We start from the raw sequence: 11336 nt of genomic DNA on the forward strand, positions 1-11336 counted from the left end.
GGAGGAGAGGGAGGGGGCGCCGCCGGGGGGAGCAGCCGCATCCTCCCCTCCCGCGGGCCCTCCGGGAGGAAGGCCGGCCCCGCCCACGCGCTCTTCCGGCCGGCGCCTGTCCCCCTCCGCCCTTTTTTTTTTCCCGGCCTCGCGACCAGCCGCAGACGGGGCGGGGCGCGCGGCGTCACGTGGTCCCGGCCTATAAAAGGGGCTCCCGCGCGCGCCAGACGGAGCCGGCGAGCTGCTGAGGGGGAGGCGTGTGCTCGGGCGGGCGGAGGCAAAGGCAAAGGCGCGCACGAGGCCGGGCGGCGAGGCGTCTGTCTGTCTGTCTGTCTCCGGCGCGGGGTCTTCGGCGGGAAGGGAACCCCCTCTGGGCCGCCGGTGTGAGGCGCGGCTTTCCCTCGCAGGAGCGGCGGCGGCGGCGGGTGGGCGCGGCGGGCATGGCGGGGTTACGGCGGCCTCCGCGGAGCCGGTCCGCCTCGCTTCTCTGGTAGCGTCGGGCGGGCGGGTTTAACCCACCTCTGGGCCGCATGGCGTCGGCCGTCCCCACGGCCCTGGCGGCGGGCCTGGCCACGGAAGCGGCCACGGCGACCACGGCGGCGGCGGCGTCGGGCCCGCTGGGCGCCTTCCTGTGGATGCTGGCGCTGGGCTTCGCCATCGCCTTCGTGCTGGCCTTCTCGGTGGGCGCCAACGACGTGGCCAACTCCTTCGGGACGGCGGTGGGCTCGGGCGTGGTGAGCCTGCGGCGGGCCTGCGTGCTGGCCTCGGTCTTCGAGACGGCCGGCTCGGTGCTGCTGGGCGCCAAGGTCAGCGAGACCATCCAGAAGGGCCTCATCGACGTGGGCCTCTACACCACAGCCCCGGAGCTGCTCATGGCCGGCTCGGTCAGCGCCATGTTCGGTGAGGGGGAGGAAGGGACCCCGCGAGAAGGGCCGTGGGAGGGAGGGGGAGGAAGGGGTCTCGGGGGTGGTGAAGGGATGGGGAGGGGTGGGAGGGGAGTCTGGTCAAGGCCGGCTCCCCTGACGCCCCCTCCTCCCCTCCCCTCCCCAGGCTCAGCCGTGTGGCAGCTGGCGGCCTCCTTTCTCCGGCTGCCCATCTCGGGCACCCACTGTATCGTCGGGGCGACTATCGGTTTCTCGCTGGTGGCCAAAGGGCAGAAAGGAGTCCGGTGGTCCGAGCTGCTGAAAGTCGGTAAGCAGGAGGGGAGCCCGGCTGCTCCAGGATGGAGCCTGGAGGGATTCGGCGCCTGGCCGTCCCGTCAATGGCGTCTACATCCTCCTTTCTGGCCCTTTTTCTCCCTCCAGTCTTGTCCTGGTTCATCTCCCCGCTTCTCTCTGGCATAATGTCCGCCGTGCTGTTCTTCTTGGTCAGGCTGTTTATCCTCAGCAAGGTAGGTCAGATGCCAACCGAAGAAGGACGGATAGGGAGCTCCATGCCTGCCCATGGCAGATAAGACCTAATCCGGGGGCATCAGTGGCCCGGAAGGACCACGTGGGCTGCCCTGCTATCTTTAGCCCGTTGCAGGCCCAACAGGCTTCTCACGAGGGGAAAAAGGGCTTTTAAGCACCGAATGTTATACAGCAAACTTGTCCTTGCATGAATGTATGTGGTTAGGGAGAAGTGCTGTCGAACAGGAGTCTTGAGGGGGAAAATAAACTGGTTTAAGATGCTGTTCTCTGGTGGCTTCTTAGACACCCATGGCTAGAAATTGAGTCTTTTCTCAACAGATCTGGCTTCTGCCATGTAGCCTTTGTAAAAAAGTTTGGTGGGCAAGAACAGGCTAATACACAGTGGGATGGTTCTCTGGTTGAGAAAAGTGCCTCTCGCTATGATGAGCCAAATGAAACAAGCATACAGGGCAGTGAAGAAACATTTCACTTAAACTTTAAATAAAATATTTCTTCACTGCCCTCTTCTACTTGTTTAACTGATATAGCAGCGATATGTGATTTACATGTATTAGGTTGTAAATGTAGAATTTTAGAGTTGGGAGTTTGCTTCAGGCTGATGGGAACACCCAAATAGTGAGTGCTCTCAACATTAGTTTTATTTTTCATATATACAGTAATAGGCAACCTTTACTGCTGCTTTTGGTTACCCAGGGATCAAGTTTTTAGTATAGGGAAGTTTTTCCTTTATACAGGTAGTCCTCGACTTACACTCTCAGTTGACCCCAAATATTCTGTTGCTAAGTGAGACTTTGGTCAAGTGGGTTTTGCCCCATTTTGTGTCCTTTTTCGCCACAGTTAAGTGAATCTGCAGTTGGTAATCTGGCTTCTCCATTGACTTTGCTTCTCAGAAGGTCACAAAAGGTGATCACAAGACCCGTCGTTAGTATGAGTCACTTGTCAAACGTCTGAATTGTGATCATATGACCATGGGAATGCTGCAACAGTTGTAAACCTGAAAAATGGACCTGTCATTTGTTTTTTCAATGACCTCACTTTGAATGTTCAGTGTTGTAAGCTGAGGGACTATACCTGTATTGATTTTTTTTTAAACTTTAGAGTATCCCGTTGAAGCTTTCCCATGGATGGTTTTCTGGGAAGACCACAAAAAAAGTGGTTTTGGGTTGGGAGAGACTGAAATAGCTGCAGAATCCTCAATGTTTTCCCCAGCAATTGCAAAAATATGAAGTTTATATAGCTCTGAAATTGGTCAATGAATGTCATTTCCCCCCAGAAGATTCAAAGGTAGTAAATATTTCCTTTTTCTGCCCTGTGGGTGGCAAGATTAGTATTGGACCTTTAAAATATGTCATGTGTGTTTTCCATGTATTTGGAGAAGTAAAACTTCAGGATAATGTTTTATAGTAATGTGTTGTCATAAAATATATTTTCCGTAGGAAGATCCTGTTCCGAACGGATTACGTGCACTGCCCATTTTCTATGCCTGCACAATTGGGATCAATCTCTTCTCGGTCATGTATAGCGGGGCACCCTGTAAGTAAAGCTTCAAATATTGAGGTTTAATTTTATAACCCTTTATAAGCTTCTTAATCAAACACAGAATTTTACCCCTTTTGCTTTACAGGACCGAACTCTTCTAGAAGGCAACTGGTCTGGGCCATTACAGAAAGCTGCAGGCTAGCATACATACGCTGAGTTCAACCTTAGATAGTTATCCTGTCCAAGAGGCCTGTTCACTCTGTAAATTACTAGAGTCCTTTCTTCTTAAATCCTCACAGGAGCTACTATTTCTGACTTGCGGCTGGTGTTCCACAAATCCCTCCCCCCCAATTGCCTGCAGACTGACCTCACCTCTCCCTTTCCTTCTCATGCTGTCTTCTGCTGAAACTCGGGATCCTAGCTACTGCTAAACCAGAACGTTTCCCACATTCTTCTAATCAAATTCCTACCAGCTAGGAGGCTCTGGGTGGATTTCTCGCTCCGGCTCTCCATGCCTTGAATGTTAGATTCCAAAAGAATTTTTCCTGCCTTCCCCTTGTCCAAGACGTGCTGGCAACAAATGTGTGGAAGAGGAATGTCATACTTCTGTGCTGGAACCTTCTGAATCTCTTGAAATAATAAAAGGGTTTTGGTGGGAGAAAGAAGCTGGACTTAGCGTTTTTTTCTATAAACCAGGGAGATATCCTATTTACCAAGGGCATTTCTGCTGGAAAGCAGCCTGGTGCAACAGGTCTAAATTGCAGGTACTCGAATTAACTTTTAAGTGCCTGAAACTGCCCTTTTCCCTTTGGTGGTCCCACGGTGTGCTAGAGCGACCCTTTTGGTGGGCGTATTACTTGAAATGTATATGTGAATAATGAGTCGGATATCTCGGCCATAACCATCTCACCTGGAACTTATTCCCAAAATCATCTTGGCAACCTAATTTTTCTAATCCTGTAAAAATGCTCCCATTGTTCAGTTTTTAATTTCTGTGACTTATTTTACATTAGATGTTGCTTGGAAAATAATTAGATCAGTTGTGATACCAAATTTGTGGATATGGATCAGCCAAGATTTCTTGGTTTCTTTTCCCCGGCATTACCATTTCTAGGAAATGTCTTAGACTGGATTCACCAGTTAAGCTGGACCTGGGTATATTTTAGTTCAGTGTGTTGTGTGAATCCAATTGTCCTAGTTAATTCTGTGAACCAGGATGGCATGTAAAGCCAAACTGCTTATTCGCTTGGCATGTAACATGGACATGGGCATTGTATTAACTTCTTGGGTTGAACAGACTGTTCCCCAGCGAGGGACACCAAATGGCTGACATGCAATGGACTAACCATATTGGTGCTATGGTGATGTAAAAGTCATGTCGTCTTGCAGCTATTTAGTCTTAACATGCAAAAAGGAGGTGAGAGGAATCAGGGCTGCATTGTCCTTGCTATTATGTGCCTACTAGGCTGAGGAGTATTTTTGTATTCTCAGAAGGGGCCCTGGCCGCCGTGTTTCAAGATATGTTGTTTTATTTCCTAGTGCTGGGCTTTGACAAAATTCCCCTGTGGGGCCTGATCCTTGTTTCTTCGGGGAGTGCTATTTTGTGTGCTCTCTTCGTCTGGTTTTTTATCTGTCCAAGAATGAAGAAGAAAATTGAACGTAAGTAGATGAAATGAATTTGAAGGCGATTGTGCTGCATAGTTGAGTGTTTAGATGTTACGTTTTTAGATCAGCCATCCCCAACCTTTTTGAAACCAGGGACTGGTTTTGTGGGGAAAGAATTTTTTCCGGGGGGGGGGGAATGGTTTTGTACGCCATCTAAATCCATGCATGCACAGATAAAGCTTCACTCACTTGTGTGAACCAGTTCCTAACAGGCCATAGACTGCGAAGGTGGGGACCCCTGGTTTTACATGGCTGTCTAGTTAAACAGTTGAATGAATGAAAACAGTAAACTGAATTTGAAGGAAATATGGTGGCCTTTCTGATGTGAAATCTTGGGAGTTTCTAGAGCCATCCATGCACGTTACGTTTCTAGCTCTGGCAAACAATTTCCTTTTTCTTACTCCAACCCATTCCTTCAGAATGAGTTTCCTTTTGGATCCTGTTCCAAGGCACGCTTGGAAATATAAAATGCAAGTTATTTTCCTCATCCTAAAGTACCAAGCATTCTGCAGAACTCCTGTAATTCGGGCCACATGCTGCCTATGCCTAGCACAGGGCGATATATAAAACTATTGCATTTAACTTTATGGCAGGAAGGAGAAGTTAACGTAGTTACCAAGTATTGTGGAGTGAGGATTTTGCAGATCTTTGCTACTTGGTTAAACTTTGGATCCAGGCCTTGGAATAAGTTTGGGAGGGGAATGGTTTCCTTAGTTGCAGCTTGCTTATTTCTGCAGAAGAGATAAAGCCCAGCCCTTCCGAGAGTCCGTTAATGAGGAAAAAGGACAGCCTGAAAGAACAAGACGAAATGAAGGCCACAGAGAACATCATGGCTGATGATGAAGATGGGAGCAACCCAGTTGATGCGCCTCACAAAGCGGCTCTTGAGGAGAGAGCCGTTTCTTTCAACTTGGGAGACTTGGAGGAGATCCCAGAACGGGAGAAGGTTGAGATGAAGGAAACCATCATTTACAGTGGTGAGTACAGGGGACTCGCTCAGTAACTGCCGGTATAGGTCTAGTGGGGGTCTGCTAATTAGTATAAAAATATAAAATAAAAATATAAAAATCAAATAAAATCAAAATCAAATCAATTTAGAGCAGGGCTCTCCAACCTTGGCAACTTTAAGCCTGGCAGACTTCAACTCCCAGTATTAGAAAACGAGTCCTTTGTAGTTAGGTAGCAGCTTACATGTGCTGCTGTTGAGGTCCAACTGCCTCCTTTATTCCTGCAGGAGCCATGCAGCTTTCCAATGGGAGTCTGGTTCAATTGAACCACGTGGTGAGTAACCACATCAGCTCCAGCGGACATTATCACACTGTGCATAAAGATTCTGGGCTCTATAAGGAGCTCCTCCATAAACTTCACCTGGCCAAAGTGGGCGACTGCATGGGCGACTCTGGAGAGAAGCCCCTGCGGCGCAACAACAGCTATACCTCTTACACCATGGCCATATGCGGCATGCCCCTGGATTCCTTCCGGGCCAAGGAGGCGGAATCGAAGGGAGCAGAGGAGATGGAGAAGTTGACGTGGCCCGGGGTGGATTCCAAGAAGAGGATCCGCATGGACAGCTACACCAGCTACTGCAACGCTGTGGCAGACGCCCACCCCGCCGATGTGGATTTGCAGAAAGTGGAGCTGGGGGGGCCTGCTAACCGGAAGGACAGCGATTGCTCTCTGGATGAGTGGCATGACCAGGACAAGCCGGAAGTGTCTCTGCTCTTCCAGTTCCTGCAGATTCTGACCGCCTGCTTTGGCTCCTTTGCTCACGGAGGGAACGATGTGAGGTCAGTCTGGCTGATAATTCATTAAATAATTCTTGTTACTTTGTGCGCAAGAATTAGCGTTTGTTTGGCATGTTGTTACTCCTGTCTTATTTATTGAGATAAAAAAAATTCGGTGGGTGCGGGGGATATTTTTCCTTTTGCCACTTGAGGGATATTTGAGGCTGACCCGATGTGTTTTTTCCCCTTTTGGCAGCAATGCTATTGGCCCTCTGGTTGCCCTCTACCTGGTCTATCAAACGGGCAGTGTGTCTTCCACGGTAGCCACTCCTATTTGGCTTCTGCTCTACGGAGGTGTTGGGATCTGCACTGGCTTGTGGATCTGGGGGAGGAGAGTCATTCAGACCATGGGCAAGGATCTCACGCCCATCACCCCTTCCAGGTAGGAGTTGTCCACGCAGGGGAATGTCACAGCCTGGGAAATGAGCCGCTTGACCCAGGAGCCGGGCTGGAACCGAGTGGGGTGATGCGAGGGCTTCAGTGAGCTTGAAACACGAGAATCCTTTGGAACTTTTCATAAACCCCATTGAGTTCTCTCTGCCCTTTCCTGATTTCCATATTGATTTTAGTTTTCTTTTCCACAGTGGCTTCAGCATTGAGCTGGCATCTGCCTTGACGGTGATCATTGCTTCAAATGTGGGCTTGCCTATCAGCACAACTCACTGTAAAGTAAGTAAAAAGATGTCTGTAAAATGAATATTACACATGGTTGGCCTGTGATTCTTCTGTGCTCATCACTGACTTTTGTATCTTTCTTTAGAAAGCTCAGAAGCTAGCTCCAGTTTCGTTCTAATACTTGGCTTGAAGAAGAATAATTCTTGATTATCCAAGTCAACTGTCCATCAATTATATTGATCACATTTGCCTTTCTGTTAGATCAGGAGTGTCAAAACTTGACGTATCGTGACTTTTTCCCTTTTGGCAGCAATGCTATTGGCCCTCTGGTTGCCCTCTACCTGGTCTATCAAACGGGCAGTGTGTCTTCCACGGTAGCCACTCCTATTTGGCTTCTGCTCTACGGAGGTGTTGGGATCTGCACTGGCTTGTGGATCTGGGGGAGGAGAGTCATTCAGACCATGGGCAAGGATCTCACGCCCATCACCCCTTCCAGGTAGGAGTTGTCCACGAGGGAATGTCACAGCCGGGGAAATGAGCCGCTTGACCCAGGAGCCGGGCTGGAACCGAGTGGGGTGATGCGAGGGCTTCAGTGAGCTTGAAACACGAGAATCCTTTGGAACTTTTCATAAACCCCATTGAGTTCTCTCTGCCCTTTCCTGATTTCCATATTGATTTTAGTTTTCTTTTCCACAGTGGCTTCAGCATTGAGCTGGCATCTGCCTTGACGGTGATCATTGCTTCAAATGTGGGCTTGCCTATCAGCACAACTCACTGTAAAGTAAGTAAAAAGATGTCTGTAAAATGAATATTACACATGGTTGGCCTGTGATTCTTCTGTGCTCATCACTGACTTTTGTATCTTTCTTTAGAAAGCTCAGAAGCTAGCTCCAGTTTCGTTCTAATACTTGGCTTGAAGAAGAATAATTCTTGATTATCCAAGTCAACTGTCCATCAATTATATTGATCACATTTGCCTTTCTGTTAGATCAGGAGTGTCAAAACTTGACGTATCGTGACTTTTTCCCCCTTTGCTAAACAGAGCATGGCCAGTGCATATCCAGAGCCGCGACTTTGACATCCCAGGATTAGACCACCCGTGTTTCCCCAAAATCTGTCTTATATTTTTTGAACCCCGAAATAAGCGCTTGGCCTTATTTTCAGGGAGGTCTTAATATTTTGAGGCGAGTGGAGCAAGATGGAGCTCCTCTTGCCTTCTTACCTGATTTCTAGTTTTGTCTCCCTAACCCTAAGCAGAGGAAATGGTGGAGGACTGGCTGCACATTTTTGGGGGAGGCTTATTTTAGTGCATGTGCTCAAAAGCCCGATTGGGCTTATTATCAGGGGATGTCTTATTTTTGGTGAAACAGTATATTTTCTTTGGGCTTCATCGCAAGGGTTGTACAAGCCTGAGTCCAGGGGAAATGTGTGTGAGAACTGCTATGAATGGCATTTAATTCCAGCTGGGCACTGACTGCCACTTTGTTAAGTTCTGTACTTTTGTCTCCTGTCCAGGTTGGATCAGTGGTATCTGTAGGCTGGCTGCGCTCAAAGAAGGCTGTTGATTGGCGTCTGTTCCGCAATATCTTCATGGCCTGGTTTGTTACTGTCCCCATTTCTGGAGTCCTCAGTGCAGCCATCATGGCTCTGTTCAAGTACCCCATCCTGGGAGTGTGAAACGGATGTGCTGAGAGCCCAGTAGCTTTGCTGCACAAGCCTCTGTCCACATCTTCTTGCCAAGTGGCTGAAACAGTGTTAAGGTGGCTCCACCAATTGCAAAAAGGGCAGAGTGTATTCTTTGTGCTGTATCTGCTTCTTTGCCGACCTCTTTCTTGGAACTAGAAAAGTGCTAGGTCTACAAATCATTGTGTCTATATTTCTAAATGTTTTTTTTAAAGAAAATCTGGCTTTAAGTTCATATTTAATATTGTCAAGAGATATCATTCTTTTGCAAGCTAAACAAACTTTAGTGAGCACAATGAGGAAGAATGTAAGCTAGCAGAAAATCGGTGGCGAGTGCCACTTTTATAAATAAAATCTTTTTAAATAAAAAAAACAGGCTGTCTGGGATAAATGTATGGGTGGGACAATGATGACTATAATAGCTGTGTTCTTGATATGATGTGCTTGCAGTAGCAGTACCCAAAGTAGTTGGAGATTACAAAAACAACTGAATTAGTTTAAAATAATAATTTAAAATGGGAAAAGCAGAAAGATTTGGCTAATAAGCCTTTTTCCTTTCTGAAAGTTGTCAGGTTATTGTTTGGGGGAAGAAGTGATTTCCAAAGTCCTTTGCTAAGTGTGTGAGAGAGAGTGAAAGATATAGTCTCTTATTTAATACTTTTTTGGTACCTGGAATAATTCTTGGAACATTCAGATGAATAAATATTTAATGAATTTTGCAGGAACTGTGTTTGAAAAGTTCTGTATTATATATCTTGTACAGTTCTAAGAATGGAATTAAATATTTCTGCCTGTTGTTAAAAAACACTGGAATTTTCATTTAACCTGCAGGCTAGTTGTTGCTTAATTCTTTTAAGAACTATAATGCTGAATTCAAATGGAATTGCCAGGATGGATTTTAACCTGAAGAGGCTGAAACCAGATTTTGGCCACCTGCTGCTCTTAAGCCACAACTTATTTTTATCAAAGCCTGACTGATGTCTCCAAACATGGTTTGGCTGTGATTAACGATGCAAGCGCAACGAGAGATCTGATGTTGGGGAATGCTTCTGTCTTTGTATATCAAGCACAGTGCTGTATAAATTGGGGGTCCCCAATCCCCAGGCCACAGCCCATTTAGAATTAGGCTGCACAAACATCAGGCATGTGCACCTGTTGCTCACACAAATGGAGCTTTGAGATCCACACACAACCCATTTCCATTCCACCCCACCAGTTCACAAAGCCGGAAAGGTTGGGGACCACTGGTGTAAATTGCTACATAACTATAAATTTCAGATTTGGTCCTTAGCAAGATAGCATGGTTTCAGCCAGTCACAGCCAATTCGCCTTACAGGGTTGGTGAGAAAATTTGGGTAAAATTTAGAGGAGGAAGGAGTATTGGATATGTTTGCCACTCTGAAGGCAGCAGGGTTTAAAAAAATTGCCCAATAGAACACAAAATTTGGGATGAAATACAATCAGATCTTAATGGGAGACCATTTTTTTCCATTAGTTATGAATCTTTAGATGCAGCCTTGGAATCATGGGTTGTTTATTCTAACAGGGTCTATGATGTGGCTTCAGCTTCTCACTGGCTGAAGTTTGACTCGGTCTTCCATCCTTCCCAGGTTGGTAAAATGAGGACTCAGATTGTTGGGGACAATATGCTGACTCTGGAAACCTCTTGGAGAGGGTGGTACTATGAAGTGGTTCTATAAGTCTTAAGTGCTGTTGCTATAATGACATACCATGGTGTGCTTGAGAGTTTGCCTCTTCAGTATTTGGCCATAAATACGACCTTCAATGTGATATTTCCACACACAAGCTCTTAAGACTACATAAAAATAAGCCAGTTAAACTAAAAATCATTACACTTGATTGAGGAAAATGATCCAAAGGTATAATTTGCATGGCAAAAATATGTGAACCTTTTGCTTTCAGTAGCTAGTCTGCCCCTCCACGCAATAACTGCCATCCATCATTTCCAATAACTTGGCTTGTAGGAATTTTAGCCCTTTCCTCTCATATTCAGCTTGAAAGTTGGGAAGCTTCCATGCCCGAGTTGCCCACTTCAATTTGCTCCACAGCATTTCTGTAGGATTAAGGTCAGGAGGGTGCAGCTCGCGCTACTCGGGTACAAGGAGTCCCTCACCACAGTTCGTCCGGTGGCTGCAGTTAAGGCCCTGAAAGTTCACCCTTGACTCTTGCAGCATCCCCATGGTTACGTGATCAAAATTCAGAGGTCTGGCAACCGGCATGGGTGATGATTGCAATGTCCTGGGCTTCCTTTTTATGACCCGATGAGCAGAGTCAATAGGGAAGCCTGATTCACTTAATAACCGTGCTGCTGACTTCACTGCAGTGATTCACTTAAGAGTTGTTCCAAGAAAGGAGGTAAAATGGGGTAAACCTCACTTAATCGTCTCGCTTAGCAACAGAAAGGTTGGGCTGAATTGTGGTCATAAGTCCAGGTCTACCTATAGTAGCTTTTAAAGTATGAAGTTCTCAGGAACCTTTAGCGTTTCACTTGTACAGAGTTTCACATGCGCACGTGAGTGCTGGCTGCTGGTGCAAATGGAGCTGTGTGCTCCCCCTCACTTGCGTGGAACCATTCCTACCCCCCCCACCCCCACCAGTCCATAAAGTTGGGGGCCGCTGGTCTATCCCTTTCTTCCAGGGTTCTCTGAAGCTGCAGCACAATTTTATTGAGAAAGGGAGGATTGGAGAT

The 11336-nt window shown here is 47.2% G+C and overlaps 1 protein-coding gene across 1 annotated transcript; it reads left to right on the top strand.

Annotated features, from left to right (window-relative positions):
• Nucleotides 1-328: 328 nt before the first annotated feature.
• On the top strand, nucleotides 329-9431 carry LOC131203750 (sodium-dependent phosphate transporter 1-like). The gene is made up of 10 exons (XM_058194302.1): nucleotides 329-891; nucleotides 1042-1182; nucleotides 1296-1381; nucleotides 2837-2933; nucleotides 4419-4538; nucleotides 5282-5521; nucleotides 5779-6331; nucleotides 6525-6710; nucleotides 6913-6997; nucleotides 8459-9431. The coding sequence occupies exons 1-10, from the start codon at nucleotides 522-524 to the stop codon at nucleotides 8618-8620; spliced, it is 2040 nt and encodes a 679-aa protein (XP_058050285.1). The 5' UTR covers nucleotides 329-521; the 3' UTR covers nucleotides 8621-9431.
• Nucleotides 9432-11336: the final 1905 nt, after the last annotated feature.

Source organism: Ahaetulla prasina, chromosome 9, assembly GCF_028640845.1.
Source record: "Ahaetulla prasina isolate Xishuangbanna chromosome 9, ASM2864084v1, whole genome shotgun sequence".
Lineage (NCBI taxonomy): Eukaryota > Metazoa > Chordata > Lepidosauria > Squamata > Colubridae > Ahaetulla > Ahaetulla prasina.

Bases quoted from the DNA above. Each gene is read 5' to 3' on its own strand.
- LOC131203750 (XM_058194302.1), top strand. From the start codon at position 522: ATGGCGTCGGCCGTCCCCACGGCCCTGGCGGCGGGCCTGGCCACGGAA. The intron at 892-1,041 runs GTGAGGGGGAGG...TCCCCTCCCCAG, and splicing joins CTCGGTCAGCGCCATGTTCG to GCTCAGCCGTGTGGCAGCTG. The intron at 6,998-8,458 runs GTAAGTAAAAAG...TCTCCTGTCCAG, and splicing joins TCAGCACAACTCACTGTAAA to GTTGGATCAGTGGTATCTGT.